We start from the raw sequence: 21,208 nt of genomic DNA, 5'->3' as shown, positions 1-21,208 counted from the left end.
AGCTCTACCATCATTTAGGCAGATTCAAATCTGCTACATATTTTTTTTAATATAACAGAGCAAAAATCAATTAAGAGGGCATTTTGAGACAAAATTGGTCTGAAATTGTATTATATTTTGTGAATTGAAAATTATCTTCAACAACTTAATTATTCTTTGTTTTGTAACAGAATTTATAGGCAATTGATTGAAAAAGTTCCCAGCACAAGTTCAAAATTGTGTATTTGGGGTGGCTTCTTGGCAAGTTGCACCTGGGATGATCAAAGTTGCCGAATTGGACCACAAACAGGCCCATACGCAGAGGAGTTAACTGTTTCACAAAAGTCACAATTTGCTTGTGTAGCAAGCCAAAAAATCCAGGTTTTATTTTTGTCCAAAGTCCACTTTTCACAAAATTGCCCACAAAAAGGTCCACTTTTTCATAATCTGCACCCTCAAAAAGAATCCTGCATACAGTATTTAGTTGATATTAATGGTAGATCAATTGATTTTATTTATTTATAGGCATTTTTAAATTATTGCAAGTCTAAACTGCATCTTGTATGTATTTCATGCATTGTTGTCACATTTAATATTTTTATTGTTTTAATACTGATATACTTAAAAATGTAAACTACAATATTATAGTACATTTATCTTATTGTTATGTGTGTAATTATATCAAGAGATGATATGTTAATAAAGATTTTTTCAAAAATAAATGTGTTTTCAAAGAAGATTTAAATTCTTTAAGAGTTTTAGAATTTTTAAATTTTAATGATATGGTAAAATTGTTCCAAAGTTCAGAAGAAGCAATGATGATGAAAAGATTGTTGATATGATCTGACCGATCGAGATCAATGGTGTGGTTTAAAATAACATTCCCAATGCAGTTTCAAACAATTGCTTTAATAGTTTTGGATAATTAAAAACTTGGAGGTGCAATTTAGTTTCTTCAGAATGCAGCACCCGCCGGGATGCATCGTCAACATTAGCAAAGATTTTCAGTGTAATTTTCTAATCGGCCTACCAAAAAAATGCCCCGGCATGCCAAAATTGCCCCCCCCAGTTTGCACATGCCATATTTTTGGGATCCCAATTTGCAAATTGTCTAGACATAGACATATTGCATGTGTGTTGCATGAGCAGCGATCATTGAAATTTGCACACTAGGCCTCTTAAGAGAGCATATCGGCCCATGAATGTGTGTCACTCTCTTCCCCGCGCGGCCTCTCGGCTTGCCAAAAAGTTGGTTGCCCCTCCCCCTTTCAGATGGCTACAAAATTCTTGCACCCCTGCCCCTCCCCCACTTTACCCTCCTCCAGTGCTCATAATATTATTGCACAACCCCTTAAATTGATAGATTTGTTCTGTTTCTTTCTTTGGCGAAATCAACATGATGGTCTTGTCACCCCCTGGTCACTCCAAGACTAAAAATAGCGCCCTCATACAATCCGTAGCAACGGAAAACAATCATGGCGGCCTACACGGTAGATTATTTTTCGTGACAAATTCATGATTTGCCCCAGGTAATTCAACTGTGTATATAGTAAGTTAACAAACAAATAAAAGATTTGAGAATTGTCACTTTATCGTCACCTCTCTTAGTTACGCAAACAGGTCAGTAATGTAACTGTCAAACGGATTTAAATATAATTTAATTTAGCATTTAGTTTAGGTAAGCTTATCATCAACGAACGTCAACACAGTCATGACAGTTCCGTGCCAGAGAAGAACGTTTGAGGACTTGTTCTCAAGTTGTAGCAGGTTCTATAAGGTGTCTTCAGTGTTAATTGTTTTAATTATAAATGTCACAAAATATTAATATCTATAACAAATTACCGAGTTGCAAAACTTTTCGTGATAAAAACTAGTCCTGCCAGAAAGACTTCAGACTTTATCATAAACATGTCATAATGACATCTACGGACCTGAGTCTTGCAGCGGTACATAGCCACAGGGATGCACTGTACGTTTAAGAAATCCAAACTTCAAGCATCAAGAAATATACCTTGTTAGGTATGATCATCAAATTTTCAAGTATGATATTTCACATTGAAATTGATTTATTCAGAAAGGTGATTATTTAACTTAAAAAATGAGGGGTCAACCATGTCTGTAGGACAAAAATTAGCGAAGTTATGGGCAAATGTAATTTTCCAAGTTCTGTGACCATCATTGACGGTACCTTACAATGAATTACTGTACAAACAAGCAAGTACATGCAACATTTTTCAGTATGGCGATCCATTTTACAGAAAAGCGATTTTATTTGAAAACAAATTACTATCACTGTATGATAACTTCTGTATCAAAGTATACCAGTTGACACTTTTTATCTTTCTACGTAAGGTTTCTGGCATCTAAATTTCACATTTTTGTATTTTCCTATGGGGATTACACAGTTAAGCCATTTCTGTGGTCACAAGTAGGAGTTGAATGAGGCCCCCTGTAATAAGCAATGTGGGCATACCTAACCTTGTATTTGTCAGTTTTACCTCAGAGATGCTGTAGACCCTCTCTACACAGTGTAGAAACATCACAAGTAGAATGCTGCTCAATATGATAAATCCAAATCATGAAAATCAAGACATTTTGCAGAGCAATATTTTGACCACTTTTGCACTAAGTAAATTAATTACTCCCATGAAGATCGCAGGTTTTGCCAACTCAATTTTGAACTCACCCAAAAGATGAGATCAATGTAGATCAATTACCTCAACTTTGTGAGTATAGACTAGTATAGTGGGATTAAAATCATCCACACATGCCCAAACCCTGGTACAATGGGATTAAAATCATCAGTGCATGCCCAAACTGTCCGTGAGAGAGTTCCTCAGCTACATCCTTAGAGCCCAAAATGAGCCCACATATTGTGATGTTTCTTATTTGTGGAAGAGATATTAATTTCACATTTGCAAACCTAATCATTCACCGTCGACCCGAGTTACGCTGCATATTCACCTCATTTTGTTCAATCTTCAATGATTAAAGTCTAAAAATGAGCAAAAATACGGTACCTTTAAAATATCCAGGGACCTCAAAATAGTGAGCATCAGTTACTATGTGATGTCTACCTAACAACTACATCGCGTCAAACAAAAGAATCTTGCGTCTTCACGTATCAACACGCCGCATCAAAAAAAAGCCAACGTGTATCATTTAGTTCGCGTCATCTCACGACATCGCGTATATAAACATGCTGCCTTTAAAGCAGTGGGAATAATAAACATGGGAAAATCAAAAGGAGTGAGGAGAGTGCATGTGTGCCATGGGTTGGCGATATTATTACATAGGTTTGTCCAGCCCAACAACATTATGTAGCATTGTATTTTAATTATAATTGATCTATTCATATCCCAACATAGCATCCTTACAGCCAAGATATGCAGAAGCAACAGAGACATCCAACCAGCATGTAGAAGACAGATTTGCACAGGATCACAAGTGGCAATAAATTAATTTCCATTAGAAGAATAAAAAATGTTAAAATAATTTTGGAGTTATACTTTTGTGGCATGGTGTATCCATTACCACACACACATCCAGACATAGACTGTAAGGTATTAATTTCGAGGAGCATAACAAACACCAAATTGGTGTCATAACAAACACCAAATTGGTGTCGATGACCTGACATGCATGCATTCTTTTGTCGAGAGTTGACATGGTCTTTCAATTTGTGCCGAGTGTCCTTGGCAGACTTGACTATGTTTCAGTGGTCATGAAAGGATTCAATAGATAACCTCTGTCCCACTAATCCCCAGCTATTGTCTGAAATTGCACCTCGGAAGATATATTATAACAACTCAGTCCCTCAAATGATAGTCATATAACGACCAAAAGATAAATGACTGACTATCATTGAGGACTGAGTTCCATGATCTAACACACATCTGTGATTGGTTGCTGTGTGATCTGCTGTTGCATTAACAGCATCTATACTATTAAAGAAGAATTAGTATTATAGATAAGCATTTGACAGAATGCAGACCATAAGAAAAAAAGTACTTTGAAAACAAATATTATTTTTTCCCCTCTGTAGCTAGCATTCATTTTATTGTTCTTTTTTCCAGTTTTATTCTTTACAGATATGCATATACATATCCATTTCCCTAGGTGAGAGATAAAGTGAGAGCGCCACCATGTCGATTATCAAGCTGAGTCGCTTCTACCATGATGAGCCTCCTATGTTTTTACAGAGGCCATCATCAGGTCGCTCTCAGGTAAGTTAATCCATTCTAACTATGTGAGCAATAAGTTTATCTTAAAAACTTTTCTTTTGCAACCTGAAGGGAAACCAAAATAGCTGATATGCATTGGTAACACCAGGAACTGCAAAGACAATCAGGGATTTAATAAACCAGAATGTGTACCCTCAAAATTCTGAACAAGAATATCATGGGATTGAAAGAGGTTCATCAATGCTTTAAGAAAGCTAGGTTTCTGGCAAAACTGTCAACAGAAAAACTTTTTTCATTTGGTCTTGGCAAATGAACTCAAAAATAGATGAAGAATATTACAACACCTGTATCACTTTTTGATGGGAATTCATATGATCACTTAATTCAAAACAAACATGAAGAGGAACAAATTGTACCAGTCTGTTGCTTTGCATGGATAAAACATGCTATTTATCATAGTTGTAATTCATTTTAATAACTGTATATATATTAGGGAACAAGCCAAAAGATCAATGAAGTCCTATAAACATAGCTAGCTTTGTTTCATAGCTGACCCCCTCCCTCGTATGGATCAAAATTTTATAAGAGCATAGAAGAAACATAATTGACATTGTAACCCACACCCTCTCAAACTAAATTAGTTCCGTTCATGGGACTTCATCGATCTATCTTTTGGTTTGTTCCCTTACTATGCTAACATATTGCATTTCAGGATGTTACACACATCTTGGCCCGCACATTCCGTGATCTGTTCACACGTGATGATGTGGAGTCAGAAATTGTTCGGAATCTCAACAAATCAAAGAGTGGAGATGACACCTATCATGATAAATATGTGGAGGAACTCAGAAAGGTATGCACTGTACATGAACAGACGTGTTGTTTCTTTTGAACTATATATGAGTTGCTTCATACTATTCTGAGGTATGGCCTTAAGCTTGGCATATATGAATTGCACATGCACTGCAAAATGTTTTTGCTCTTTGAGTTGGAGCACTATTTGTAATTATTACTGGCATATTTCTACATCTTTCAATTTTTCTGTTTGATTTGATTTTTTATGGGTTTATTTTCTTTTGTTAGATTATAATGTTTTTATAACTGGCCTATACCCATCAAATTTGGGAATCTGATCTAATTTCTCATCTATTAATCACCTTTTTAACCAAAAATGTTTCTGCATACTAAAATTCTTCACAACAAATATAATAATATTAATTTTATTGTTATTGTATCATCATTCTCAGATTCAAGCAGAAAGAGAGAGACGGATGGCTGAAGCCTTGATGTTAGAGCGCCATATAATGCAGGCTAGAGCACGCTCTATGGCTGCTGATGAGAAGCAGTTAAATAAAGCAGCTGAGGGCTGTGATATCTACCATGATCTTGGACTTCCTCCTGGTAAGGGTACCTTGAAGTGTGAAATAATTTTTCAACTGAAGTGAAGAAAGACTACATGCTTAATGTAGTCTAGACAAGACACAAAGGCAGGATTTTATGAAATGGTAATCCAAGTGCATAAAATGCAGCCAGTCAGCATTGTTGGGTCACTAAAGAAATTAGCCCCAAGCATAATTATGGGAAATGTCCCATATTGGATTGTTGCTGATGGGGACTAAAATAGTGAACCACCTATGTTTTTGTGAAGGCTTGCAATTGAACATTTCACAAGAGGAAATTACAATCCCTCATTTCAAATCTTTAGTTTTGGTTTCTCTTTTGTTCAGAAACCAAAAATCAAGGGATTAAAAAGTAGAGCAGATCTGGTCTGCAATCATAACACTATTATGCTGGGAGGACACAGTATCAGTTCGGGGGCACTGCTAATTCAAAGACGTCTCTGATATCAAAGACGGGTCAGTGATTTCACATACGGGGTCTGTGATATCACATACGTCGTGCTTTTTTTTACAGTTTGGGGCTAGATGCAGCATATCGGAAAGAAGGTGACTGTATCGAATATGCTTTCCTATGTTTAGCAAATATCTGCCTGTGCAAACATCATCTCTATCTGTGCAAATTCTAACAAATGGTCCCAGAAACACTTAGATTGGCAAAATCGAGCCATATCCAACGTTTTGAAGTAACAAAAATCCCAAGTCATGGGGGAGTGAATATTTTGGCAAGGCAAAAAAAGGAGGGAACAATGAATTTTTTGCCAGTCAACGAGGGGGGAGGGGAGCGATTTTTGGCACGCATTGTGGCGGCAACTTTTGAAAAATATATTCAAAAATGACTTTAAAAATGGTAGGCCCCTACGGAAACGTTCAGGCCTAACCTCGTGGCCTGACTCTTGCACACGTGCATGGGATGAATTCGGAGAAATATGGACACTTTTATTTTATTGATAGGGGTAGGGTTATGTTATGATTAGGTGGCTCAAAATAGATCAACAAAACCAGGCGCGTGCCCACTGCCCAGGGAGTGGGGCTTTGGGGCCTGCAGCCCGGGTCTTAAAAAAAATGAGGGAGACAGAGAGAGAAGAGAGAAGGGAAAGGAGGAGAGGAAGGGGAGTGATAGAGCAGTGGCATAGCCAGGCCCGTTTTTTTTGTGGGGTGCTGATTTTGAAAAAGTGTTTCTTTTTTTTTCCATCAGGGGGCGATTTTGTAAAAAGTGGACCTTCTTCACAAACTTTGGACCTTTTTTTGACTAAAAAGCATAAAAAACATATTTTTTTGCTCACTACGGTCGTAAATTAGGATTTTTTTGAGGACTTTTGCCTCACCGCACGGCTCCACTCTGGGGCAGTATAGTGCCCCCTACAAAAATTGAAGGGCGGAAAAGGGAGGGAAAAGAAAAAGGTCTACTTTTTCAGTCTGATTTCCCAAAAATTGAAAGAAATAACCCGACAACTGAAAACATATATATAAAATAACTGCCAATAATACCGGAACGAAAATGTTACAAAAATCAGGACAAAATATTAGCAAAACTGGGTTGAAAATTTTGTTGTGCCACAGCCACCCAGGCTCATTTCAATATCCGGGATTTTTAGGCAAACGAAAGGGGAAAAGTGGAAAGAAAACAAGGAAGAAAACAAGAAGAAACGATTAAGAGTTGGCCTCGTTCTGAGTCATTACGCATCATAATTATGTTCATGCTTGAAATTTGTGACGGAAGTCGCATCCACTGGAAATCCATTCTAAAATACATATTATGCATTATCATGACATGGTTATATGGCCTATAGGCTATGCTTAATCATGATGGTCGGAAAAATAAGTTAATAATAGGGGCCTAATGCAAAATGATGCACCAATTGGCTTTTAGTTTGAGGATAATATTCCCCTCACAAGTCGGGTCCGTTGAAATCTGTTATGCCCAAAATAATACGAATAATAAGTGTAAACTTTTACACCAAATGACTTTATTGTGCCTTTCATAACTTTTTGAAAACAATTCTCCAACTTCTGAGGGAGCACATCCCCTCAGGCACCCTTCTCCGTCAAAAAAAGAAAAAGGCTAACTTGCATTTATCCATATAGGCCTTATTGAGCAGGTTCATACCCATGCAGAAGTCAGGTCCGCAGGAAATTTGTTAGGAATTATAGGCCTATCTTTCATAGATATAATGACTATAGGCCTATTATAGCACATCCCCCTCAAGCAAAACAGAAAAGCCTAAACTTAGGCTGAATTGAAGGAATTATTGAGCACGAGTGTTAAATATAGGCGGAGACTGGGGTAATTGTGGCCCCGGGGTAATTGTGGCCCCTTTGTCTTTATCAGGGTGTCTTTATACTAAGCATTGGTCTAGGTGACTTAACTTTGTATTGTATGAAAGAGTGGTCTTTATGTTACTGTTTGGTGAAAACATATTCAAATAGCATTAAAATTGTTATGAGGGGGTCTAATTAGCGGAGCGACATCGCAAAATGGCTCTAAAAAGTGGCAAGTCCACTTTTTATTCATAGGGGTGGTACTTATTGGTTGCATCACTGACTATTTTGTATGTGTTTGACATGAAAGGTAATCATAACAGTTCCCATTGATATAACAATTTTATAAAAAAATTATTTATTTAATGAGCTAAATTTGCATATTATGTAATACCCGGCTTGGGATAAATGTGGCCCCTGTTCATGTCTTAAGCAAATTACTTGCATCTGATCCCCTAAAAAGCTATTTTGGTCATTAATCTGTTATATGTTAATCAAATGAGCCATTTGGGGTCATTATTGAAACAAAAAGACATATTTAGTATGTTTTCAAGTCAAAACAAGGAAGTATAATGAACAGTCAGATCCGGCCGCAGTTTCGCATGCAAAAATTAGCATAATAACAAGTATTTTACAAAATGCCTTAAAATGCCCTTTTCTGGTAAATAAACCAGTCCAAATGGCCTAGAATTATCGCAATGACTGTAAAACATGTTATTAATAGTTATCAGGAAGAACTGGATTCACAATACTCTTTAAATTCTTTATTTTGTTCAGGGGCCACAATTATCCCCGCTTGGGGTAATTGTGGCCCCTAAAACATGTTAATTATTATGCAAATTGCAATATATTTTCCAATTATATTTATCACATCTTATAGGTACCCATTGCCTCTATCCACTCATGCAGAAATTTTACTTCTCAGTTCATACTTAAAGAATTACATGGTAAAAATGCAAAAGGGGCCACAATTACCCCAGTTTCCTCTAAGCCTAAAACTAAAATTCATGCGGCTCAGTTGGAAATCTGTAAAAAATATATGCTCGAAAATAACCAATAAAAAGTTTTGATGTGTCCGGAGAATTGAAAGTCTGCAAAATGTCGTCGAGGGAGCAAAGTTATTCTGCAGCATTTAAGCTCAATTATGAAAAAGAGCAACATTTTTTTAGCATTCTCCGATTTCTCACGTTCACTAGAAAGAGTGTATCCCGAGCCCGCGATTTAATTAATAAATTGGATAGTAAAATTAGCAGGAGCTAGCAGGCACTTGGGCTAGCTACAACCCTGTGATCATGCTGATTAGGCCTACTCGCAAAATTATTCCCGTTCGCCAGTTCACGTTCACAATATCGTTTGCGGCTGGGTTTTGAGACTAGGGAGTATGTGATTTATGAGGCGTCTTTGAATTATGATACTGTCAGGTGACTCGGCACTGAAGAGTCTTTGATATCAGAGACGTCTTTGAATTAGCAGTGCCCCCGAACTGGTATAGGGTATATAACCAGAAGTATACAATAGCCTATTGTGCTAACATAATTATTATCATGATTGATATCGGAAATCTATCCCGCAGACGACAGTTCATGCTCTCTGTCGAAGGTGGCATATTACACTCACAAGTTCTAGGCCTAGAAATCATATACATGCGCGTATATTGAAGGGTGGGGTGGGGGTGGGGTGGGGGCTTTGTTTGTTTGTATGAAACATAAGCGATGCATGGAGATGATTTGATTATGAAATAGTGTATTATCCCCGGGAAGCACAACCCATACCTCTTTAAGTGGGGGCTCCCTCCCTATATAACCACCTCTTCCCTAAGTGACTCCTTCTCCCCCCTCCTTCTCCCCTACATTCGATATCTTCATCTCAAGCTCTCCTCCACCTTCTCTTTCACTTCCAATGCTCTCTCCCATCTGTTTCTCTTTCTCCCGGCCCATACCCTCCTTGCCCCCCCACACACACACAATCTCTTCTCCCCTCTATCTTCTACTTTTTCGTAGTAAAAGTCATTAGGTTATTAGAGGTCATATAATGGCCTTTCATCGATTCTGGTACATGGGATTAGGACATGAATCGATTTCGTTTATAGCACCTATACAATTACAATAGTGGCCCCTTTTGTAATGTCGAATGCAAATATTTTGATGGTCTATATTTTTTCACAAGTGAAATAGCCTAGGCTTATTCGATTTTGTAAACCACGTCTTTCAATGTAGATTACCATGCTCGATTTCTCTCCTCGTGAATATTGCACTGCGAAATTTAAACATTTCTTTTGTATACTTGGAGTAGGTAACTTCAAACCAAATAATTTTTTTCTTCACACCACTTATAAGAAACTGAAACCAAAACCGAAACTGACTGACACAAATGTTCAGTTTTTAACAAAAGGTAGAAAGAATGAGTTCGATATCTTATGATTCAAGTGGTTAGGCAGGACAATAGAAAACCACATGACCTAAACCAAAACCAAAACTAAAACTGAACATTTGAAATGAGGCAGTGCCTGTTATTTTGGAGAAATAATCAAGTATTATTTCCCCCTCTACAAGTGGCATGCAACCATGAAGGACTACAGTAAAAGTTCCCCTGTTTAATTCAATAATTGATGCATACATAGTTAAGCAAATGTGGGAGTCAATTTTCAAAATTGGGTATGCAAAATTTATGAATGATAGGTAGCTGCCCATTGCCCAAACCCCTCGTTCAAACGTGAAGTAAGGGATTCAACAAGTGTAAGAGGTTGTTTTATTATGTTACTGTTTATTAAATTTGAAGTTTACCCAGTTGGAAAGTAGATTCCAACTTTCTGGTTGGAAAGTAATAGTTATTCAATATTCAGATATGCATATGAACTTCTACGGGTTACAGTAATATTAGAAACATTGAATGTTTTCCCTATGGGAAACTTGTAGATCCCACCTTCAAGCCGATTGTGACCTGTTGAAAAAATACTGCTGGATTGCTCTGTGAGGCTATATTTCCTCTCATCTATTTTCATTAAATTCATGCATCATTTATTTGTTTTTCAGTTGGTTCCAATTTCAAGCATTGTCTTGATAGTGAGCTGTTGAGGAAACATGGACTTATTGTTCCCGAAGATTTCTCCACAGCAGAACCTCCACCAGCTGCAGCACCTAAAGGTACACAATTCACTACTCAGAAAGAAAACACAAAAGAAAAGTATTTGTGAAATGCAGGATACAGAGATCTCTGTAATGTAGCTATAAGGGTTATTATGATTGGTTGTGTGATATGATCAAGTAGAATGAGTCGGATGTCAGGAATATTGATTTTGAGATATAGCCAATAATAGTATTCAACTTCCTTGGTATTTTATTGTTCTGATCAACACTAAAATGGCCATATCTCTGGAACCTCACAATGATATTTCACACTTGTATTTTAATCATTGGGCGAACTTGAGAAGTGGTAGGGCTGAGTAAACCACTTGTATATAAAATTTACAGTATGCCTAATAACAAAACACATGTGGTATGCGATTCCTGGGTCACATGCCCTGGTGGGATACTTTTCCTGTTTCTATCTACAAATATAACAAGAGCAGCAAAACTGTGGAAACTTTGTGAAATGAGTTAATTCCCATCATTTAAGCCCGTGTTTGTTTTGACAATGTGCATCTAAAATTACTCATAACACAGAAAGTGAGTCCTTGAAGGACAATATGTGCAGGTCCCTCCATTGTATGCTCTTGTCATTGGGCAGGAAAAACCTCCTATGTGTCATAACCTTTTGGCAGTTTTGTTTAAACATGTTCAAGGGCCACAGGTACATAGGAGATTTGTCCAGCCCAACAACATTATGTAGCATTTTATTTTACTCATAATTGATCTATTCATATCCCAACATAGCATCCTTACAGCCAAGATATGCAGAAGCAACAGAGACTTCCAATCAGCATGTAGAAGACAGATTTGCACAGGATCACAAAAATAAATCAAAGGTAGCCATTTGAGATACTCATATTATACTAACACTTTAACCAAGATGTGTTGTTCTTATGTCTAATATGATATGGAAGGTCTGTGTGAAGATCTGTGTGTGCACAGTAATATTTGAGATGTAGACGTAACTTAGGAACATTTAGAATATTAAATTCACACTTAATTGAAATGATTCGCATTGTGTATTTATATAAATGTAATTATTTAGAGATTGATGTTTAGTAGAGACAAAATAAATTAAAAAAGTACTCACATGTAAATTTTAAGCAGCCTACATGACTACATGTGGTTGTCGTTCCATAATTTTGGAGTCTGAGGATTTTTTTAAAGACACTGATAATCATAGTTGATTCCAATAATTCTGTGAAAATCGTTGAGGAAATTAATTGCAAATTTTGGAACAATTTACATCTTTGAACAGCATATGTGACCAGATCTGGTCCAATCAGGCAAAAGTCAGCAATAATGAAACTGAGATATAGGCAATATAAAGAGAAAAAAACAATAAAATACATAAGAAAATGGATATAAAAAGGTTCATAACTTTGCAACCAAGTATTCAAGAGACATGGGGATTCAACATCAATAAGTGTAGGTACTGAGCAAGTTAGTAATGGCAGTAACTCATTTTTCAAAATTTCTAACTTTAGCCTGAGTGGATCAAATCAGGTCACATTTCAAGTAAACTTTAGGACATCATAACTGTTGTGGACTAGTTTGTTGTAATATTAGACCTGTATTAACCTGTGTGATGCTTTGATTTTTAACTAGCCTCGTAACCGACCCAACATGAGTGAGACTGATGTGATAGATACTCTCATTAATGACACGGTACAGTTCTTGTCTTTTAACTTGTCTTATTGTCCTGTTTGTAATAATTATTGTTGTAAGTGTTCTTTTTTGTAACATTTATTTTGGAACTTTAATTTAAAAGCCAGATGGCAACAAAGGTAGGTCTGAAGTGATTTTGGGTATTATGTACTGAGTATACTTGGAAATTCAATTGATTAAACACAACATGACTTAACCATTTTCCACCCTGATGTGGCAGTGACGTCAGTGCGCATTTCATTAGGCGCAGCTTCAAATTGCTAGTGTTTGCTCAAAGGGCTGGCTTACACACGCACACGCTTAAAGACGCAGCATAGATGTGCACGTAAAACAACTCCTTCAACGCTCTGACGTCACTGCCACATCAGGGTGGAAATTGGTATAAACGCCCATGTTCCTGCAACTCAACAATAAAAATGCTCCCACATGGGAGTTATTGGATGCAATGGTGAGTGGAATTACGCACGCATCTAAAATGGCACCATTCAATTGAATTTCTGAGTATAGTTTGTTGGGTTTTTATCATTGTTCTTTTATTCATTGTTTGTCTGTCTGTTCATCTACATGCCTGTCTCCCATCCCTCTCTCCATCCAGTAATATACATGTGCATAACTTATATCTTGCTTCATGTGGAGAAATAGTCATCTTAATCACAACTATTTTGCACTGATTAGTCAACTACTAATGTCATACAACACTATCCATCTCCACTTACAGTCATTCATCTATTCATCTTTCCAGCAATTGACCGGTTACACAGTCATCTCAAAACGAGGTTCTACCCAATGAGCGTACACCCTTGATACGCATGCTTGATTAGCACTTGCATTTGCAAAAGCCTTCTTGTATGTTGCTAGAAAAGTGAGAAACAAAAAGCACTTTCTTTGCATGCATTTGCAGAGCTTTTTTTGGGAGCAAGATGGCGGATCCATTCAAAGGGTCAATAAACATATTCATAATTCATATAATTTTACAAAGCTGTGTGGGGAAATATAGTCCTATTTGTAGGGATGACCAGCACAAGAACCCACTCCTTTGGACACCTTTTATGTTTACCATGCAAGACTGAACACACACACCGTCTAAATGGAGCTATGCACACAGAGACTATCTCCCTACACTGACCAATGGATTTCACTTGAGTGCACACACAGTGCATCAGTAGTACCTCATATTAACCTGTTTGTAATTTTGGCAAAAACATGTTTTGATGAAGTTCAAATATGCACCCCTAAATATCAATCAATAAATCTATAACTTGGGCAATCACCTAACAAGAAGTCCCCATCTACTGTAGCCAACTTAATGATTTAAGATACCAATAGTTTTCCCTCCACAGCAAGCTAAAGTGAAATCTACAGGTTATTTGTATAAAAGAGTGATTTTAATGTAAATTTTCTCCAAATTCCAAGATATATTAGGCAAGTGAAGTTTTTGTATACTATACTATATATATTTATCTAATTCCATGTGCAATTTCATAAAATTACACAACTATTTAGGAGTGCATTTTGGATGATGAAATGTAGACCCTCTTTAATAGGATTCAGAATTATGCAGTACCGTAGGCCTACATGCACAGTATACTCTGTAATGACCATGGTAATATCTTAAAATTGCACATGAAATTGGTTCAATATTGTTATTATAATATACAAAACTTGACTCATCCAATATAACTTGGAATTTAGAGGAAATTTGCAGTAAAATCAAATTTTAATACAGATACACTCCATGTGAAACTGAGCACATGGATGAGTCTCATGTGTAAAAAATGTATCACAAAATTTTGACAACTTGTTATTTAAGGAGGCACACAGGATCACTAATTATCCATTATCATTCACCTCATAACTCGAAAACTATTTATGTAAAGTATATAAAAGTATACATTTTTTTAATGGAAATGAGCTCATAAATCCATTTAAAATGTCAGTTTTGGGTCAAAAAGTACAATTTTAGAAAAAATAAAAAAAAACGGCTTTTTTGACCAAAAATTTTTGGTCCGCCATAAAAAAATTATTTGAAAATCAAAAACTGTAAAACATGAATTTTATTAATTTAGACAAATAAATCTAGAAAGTGTTTTTTTTATTTTTTCGAAATTTTGCTTAGTTTTTAAAATATAGGCAAAAAATCAGTAAAAAACGTGTGACCCGTGTTCTAATTTTTTGAGTCATGGGTGATAAAAAAAGTTCTAGGCCCTAATTTAAAAAAATGAAAAAACACTATCTAGATTTTGGCCATATCTAAACGTTTGACTTAAAAACTTACCTCAGTGATGCTTCATTTAGACGCTATGGCGGACCAAAAATGGTTAAAAGTGGTCAAAAGTGAACTTGCCGAAAATCGCGATTTAGAAAAATACAGCGGATTTTAGGTCCATTTTTGAAGATTATTCCATGAATATATAATCCGGTGACTTGTGACGTTTGGTCAAGTTAGAAAATGAGAAGGGGCGTCCAACTGCAGCAGATTGGCATTTTTTTGGTGATTTAGAAGGTAAAATATACAATATGAAAAAATTATCCGTGCACATTCGGCATATGTTTATCCACATGGTTTAGCCATTTTATTTACTGCAGTCTTGTTTCCATGGTGCAGCAGTGCTTCGGCAAGGCCGCAGAGTCGCGTCGGCGTTTGAGGAGCGACAGGGCGCGCGGGACAGACTGACAGGTTCTGCGAATAAGTTGCACAGTGCATGGTCGTGTTGCCGCTGAATCGAAACCATAATTATTTAAGTACAATTTTGTCCTGTTCCGTATAAAAAAAGATCATGCTCTGTATTAAAATTTGCGGACATCAGAACATTAAAATTAGGATAGAATAACTGACAAGCAATTATTTTAGCAGATAATCAGGAAGTTTTATGAAATGAAGAATAAATTGAGACATAATCATGATAATTGCGATTTCTGTTTTGTACTAATTTTCATAATTTTGCTTTAAAAATGCAATGTTTTTAATTTATCGTTTTTGGTGATTTTCTTTCTTTCTTTTTTTTTTTTTTTTTTTTTTTTTTGGTTTTGACAAATATTGCATTTTTATGTTCATTGTCCTTTTCTGAACCGCAAACATGATGTTGTTACTACTGCTTGCTTTTTCTTTTTTTAGTTGGTGCTTGAGAGGCACCACAGCGGCCCGTCAGCGCCAAAGATAGGCATTTTAACGCCCGTTATAGCTAGGCCTACACCACAGGAATCCCAAGTAACATTTTAAAAGATTCTGATGATGTGTCGCATTACTCAATATTCCGTTTTTGTTATTGTAATAGTTTGTTGTTATCATATTGTATTCTAAACTTTTTCATAGGCCTATTATAGGCCTAAAGCCACAATAAAGTTGTAAAATATTTTGTACCGCATAAAAAGTGAATAATAATACAACAACAAAAAATCAAAAAAGTGTGTGTCTGTTGTTGTTTTCAATCAAACAAACGTGTAAAAAGTGGGGTAAAAGTTGTAATATGTCTTGAATAAACTTCTTGTAAAACGGACAAAAAGTAGCCTATATATAATTATGTTAAACGGGCAAAACACGGAGAGGTCACAAGAAAACTGAAAAACACGGAAATTGACACATAGCCTAACAAAACCGAATTTCAAAAGTAGAAAACGGAACACTTATGGCTTTAAATTAGATTGTGGTTTTACGACCCTGTATGATTATGCAGTAGGCCTACTACCGTGAGGCCTATATAAACATCATGCTATAAAGAGCGTTTTAAAACACTGCATGAAAACATTCACGAAAAATGCTATAAAGCAGTTTACCTTTTAAAGTATGCAGAAAACATTATAAACGTGAAAGTTGAAAGCCAGACAAACATTGCAAATAAAAAGGCATTCAGCCAAAACATTCGCAAAAAGTGTTGTAAAACCAAAAGCTTTTATCGCAATCATGGCATATGGTAGACCTAATAGGCCTACTAATGGAAATGTAGTAAAAACTGGTTATGAAAAAAGCACGAAAAAGCGATTTCGATTATATTTCTTGTTTGAAATTATTATTTAGCATTAAAACATTCACGAAAATGCTTTCATAAACGCGTGCTCGCTATGCCAATTTCAAATATCGACATTTTTGACAGAGTTGTAGGCCTATGCCTAGATGGTCGATATGATGTATTGAAATGTCAACGTTTTTGACATTGCGTTAACGGTCAATCAGGAGTAGAGAACGTTTGAAAACGAATCTTTAATCCGTGTTTTGAAACATTATTCAGGGCCTTAGGTATCTAATATAGGCCTACCGGTAGTAACTGCTTGCCTATTTTTTTTTTTTTTTTTAATTAAGACACGACCGCAGAGGCCCCGAATCAAGGCTGGGACTGCATAAAATATAATAGGCCTATATTCTTGTTCAACTACACCAACTTGGTAAATCAAATAATAACAATGAAATTAATGAATGAACGAATGAATGAAATAAAACAAATTTTTAAACATAAAATAATAAGCCCAATGATGTACTATACGGGCTAAGTCTAGCATACTAGCAAAGTATTTAGGGCCTACGGTTTCCATCGTATCTACTATAGATTGCGTCATAATTACAGGGCTTCTTACGGGTAACTACTTCTTACAGATAAATTTCATCTTTTCAAGCTCAGAATGAAACTTGAAAAACAAAACAAAAACAAACAAAAAATTCACTATTATGTTCATAATTATAAAAAAAAACCTATAATTTATACCACTATATCAGCACTTTTTTGGCGAAATTTATCGAGTAGGCCTACTGATTCTGGGACGGGGACGGTGGTGGTCTGTCGGCCCGCAGTTTCTCAATGCAATGGTGCAAGCTTTACCTACCTTGGAAGAGATCAATACGATAAAATACGGTAGTGATCGCGATTAGCGACTCCAGCGCCTCAATCAGCAATCACCTCCTCCATCCAGTTTACCATGTGTGCGTGTCTTTGCTAGCTGTACGCCGCAGTACGCGTTACGAGAACGCGATCTATTGCGGGAAAACAATGATTTATTTGCTTTGGCATTTTGACGAATTTTTAATGAAAAAGGGTCTTTAAAATAGCTTTTCTTATGGTTCAAATTTTAAGATTTCTTTAAAATCTATTAATGACAAGATAAAATACGGTTTAAAGATGACATTAGTGATGAAAACTCAATTTTGGCCATGTAACACTTCAGTGATCCTGTGTGCATCCTTAAGTAAAAAAACATGTAATTAAGTTGATCTGTAATGACTAATTTTTATGCAAGGTTTCCGAATTTTGCACTTTTTTGGACTTTGATAATTTTTGGGCCTTGGATGCAAAATTCGGAAACCTCGCACAAAAAATCGTCACTACAAATCAACTTAATTACATGTTTTGTGACTTAAATAACAAGTTGTCAAAATTTGGTGATACATTTTTTTGGTCAAATTTGTTCGTAATTTTTCTTCCATGACTGCCATCTTGGATTTGTACAAAGAAATAAAGAACAAAAAGGCTATTTCACAAGACCAGATCTCCGAATGCATTTATGAAAACCCGTATTTATAAATGATTTCTTCTTGTAAGTATTTGTATGAATCATGTAATCCATTTTCAAGGGTTACTGAAAAGGCATTTTTTGAAAATAATGAATTTGAAACTGGAAATTATTCAATTTTGTGCCATTTTTACTTGGTGTCCATAATCTGTCCAAACTGCCTATTCAAAACACGCATATAAAATTGGCCATAACTTCAGAACCATTTATCCTATTGAGGTCATTTAAAGACTGAAATGCTCCACTTAATGAGCTCTTTAATATAAGGTATGATTCTACAATACAGGAGAAACTTCAAATTTTCATGGTCATCCCTACTATTTGGCACTGATTAGTCAAAGCGCAGCTTGACTAAACTAATAGTTTTTCAACTACTAAAAAAAAGCTGATGTCATACAACTCTGTTCTTCTGCAGTTGCAGTCATTCATCTGACCATCTATCCCTCCATCCAGCTAGAAATATATTTATAATTCATATCATTTTACATAGCTGTATGAGGAAAATAGTCATCTTAGTCGCAACTATTTTGCACTGATTAGTCAACTACTAATAAAAGCTGAAGTCATACAACACGATCCATCTCCATCTATTTATACCTCCATCCAGCAATAAACATAATTCATACCATTTAAAAAATAGTCATCTTAGTCGCAAGTATTGGTGCTGATTAGTCAATAAATTGAATAGCCACCCATCCATCCACCTGCATCTCCATTTCTCTGGCCATCCACCCCTCCATCCAGCAATACAGATGCTAATAACTCATTTTGTTTCATGTGGAAAAAATAGTCAGATTAGTCACAACTAATTTTTTGACTATTAAACAAAGCTGAAGTCAAGCAACTCTACCTGTCTCCAGTTTCATCTGTCCATCTATTCAGGGAGTCTACTCTCACACCCCTGATCTATCCCTACATGCATCAATAAAAATGCTTGTAACTCATATCATTGCTATACAGAAAGAAAAAAATGTTGAAGAAGTAAGAGAAAATGTGAGAAAAGTTCACAATTCAAATCCAAACTCCTCAAATATGGGCCAATATGAGAACTCACTTTGGCACATTGTATAAGATATCCAAGATATATGGATTGTATTTTATTTAGGTTATTCCCAGAAGGAAATTTGCCAAGATACTGAAATTTACAGTGAACATTGAAAAAAAAATCCTAAAACCATCCACAATAATGGCCACTTTGTGCCACCTCAAAGACCAAGATTATCATTTTTATCATTAATCATTCCTGTTACAGAAAAAAGGGAGAGGTCAGCAGTGGAAAGAAATGACCTCCCCTCAGACTCGAGAGCGGAATCGTACCGACATGGCGATCGTTCACAAGAAGTCTGATTTTCTGCGCAATCCACGACACAGACCGCCCTCTAGCACTGGCGGTGGCAAATCATTAGTGAAACCCAACACAGTGGTACATAAGCTTGGTGGTGCTAAATCAACGGTAGTTGATACACAAGTGTAAGTTGAGAATTGGTTGTGTACAAAAATAATCTTGTGTCAAAGCCGTAGTTTTTAAAGGAGATTTTGTTTTATCCTTAAAAATTGATGACAAACCTTTACTTTTGCTTTTGGCTGTGTAAATGTGATGAAGTATGGTTTTAGAAAGCAGCATTGCATCAAAGGTTGAGTTATAAAATTCCTTGTACAGAAGCTGATCATTGATAGTATAGCAAGAGGAAAACAATTGATGAATAATTATATGAAAAAGAAGAGACATAGGGAAAGAAGGCAAGCAGGTTTATTATAGCTTTATTATTTACTTGAAAGCTTTTATTTGTGATGTTATCACACAAAGGTTTGAACAGAACTTTGCTTTGTCTGTTTACAAATGGTTTAATTTTAACAAACTATTCTATACTATTGTGGATTGAGAGTAGTAGGGCAGGCAAAATGCAAATTGCCCTTGAATCAAATTAATTTAATTTATAATATTTTGCAGTAAACCTTTACCTTGATGTTGCAAAGTCAGACCTAACAACGCATACAGTGCAAAGTTCATTCATAAATTTCCACTCGGCAACAGCAGATTGCCTCAGCAACCAATCAGAGACAAGTGTGTTTCAACGCAGTAAATATGCGATGTATGCTTAAAATACGCACTTGTTCAAGGTTACTGCAAAATATACATGGTCACAGCTACTGCGACAGTGTAAAAAAACTGATTCTCTAACCCCTACTATAGTCCGTCTCATCTCAAGTTGAGAGTAACGCCATGTTGGATTTCGCAGTGCCAGATTCAAATTGTGTACACTAACCTAATCCCTAGGGGTGTAAATGCACTGATTCGAATCTGCTACTGCGAAATCCGACATGGCGTAGCTCTCAACTTGAGACGAGACATACTATGAAAGCTGTGTTTGCCGCTACTTGACTTGAATAAGTAATCACATGCCAATGTATCATCAGTGTGTAACATTCTACCAATACTCATGTGTTTGTTTCAGTGTACAAAAGCCTTCAGTGGTATTCATTGCCACACCTTCTACCATTGTCTTCTCTGAATACCAAGTAGGCAAGGTGTATGAGATGACCCTTGACCTCAAGAATGTGTCTGCAGCAAGCAGACAATTACGAATGGTTCCTCCGAAAACACAGTATTTCTCTATTGGACTTGGTAAGTTTCAATTTGTCATTGTTATAGTGATACCAAGCCCCTGTTTTGATGATGTAAAAATGAAGCTATATTATTTCTAATATAGGATATTAGGGTTTACAGTAAAAGATGGCCTAGTTTGCGAGGGCTTAGAGCCACCTATGTCCAAAAATGGCATTCTGAGAAAAACAAGTTTGAAAGTTTGATCACACCTGAAAAATCAGAAAATCTGGCATAAACAATAATCTTTCAAAATGGCCAAAATTGGACATAGCCAGTTCTGGCATAAAATTATAGTAAGACTACTAGTGACAAACTGGACATAACAGACATCTGTCATTTTTTCAGCTGTCATCTACTATTTTTCTATTTTATTTTACAACACAAGTGTTGCTTTGAATTGATTATTATTATCACCTATCACAGGCCATTGTAGTACAGAGAATGTAACAGATCACGCTGGACATAGCCACTTTTGGCTGGGAA

The 21,208-nt window shown here is 36.1% G+C and overlaps 1 protein-coding gene across 1 annotated transcript in view; it reads left to right on the top strand.

Moving 5' to 3' along the window:
* The first annotated feature begins 1,441 nt into the window (after positions 1-1,441).
* LOC140151395 (deleted in lung and esophageal cancer protein 1-like) overlaps positions 1,442-21,208 on the top strand; it is a 46,965-nt gene continuing 27,198 nt past the window's right edge. Inside the window, 9 exon segments of the mRNA XM_072173724.1 lie at positions 1,442-1,508; positions 4,056-4,205; positions 4,876-5,016; positions 5,411-5,564; positions 10,855-10,965; positions 11,695-11,786; positions 12,559-12,618; positions 19,370-19,587; positions 20,574-20,743. Coding sequence (XP_072029825.1) covers positions 4,125-4,205; positions 4,876-5,016; positions 5,411-5,564; positions 10,855-10,965; positions 11,695-11,786; positions 12,559-12,618; positions 19,370-19,587; positions 20,574-20,743 — 1,027 coding nt within the window. The 5' untranslated portion in view covers positions 1,442-1,508; positions 4,056-4,124.

This window comes from Amphiura filiformis, chromosome 4, assembly GCF_039555335.1.
Source record: "Amphiura filiformis chromosome 4, Afil_fr2py, whole genome shotgun sequence".
NCBI classification, from domain to species: Eukaryota; Metazoa; Echinodermata; class Ophiuroidea; order Amphilepidida; family Amphiuridae; genus Amphiura; species Amphiura filiformis.
The sequence above is the reverse complement of the archived record's forward strand: the minus strand, read 5'-3'. Positions and strand labels throughout refer to the sequence as shown.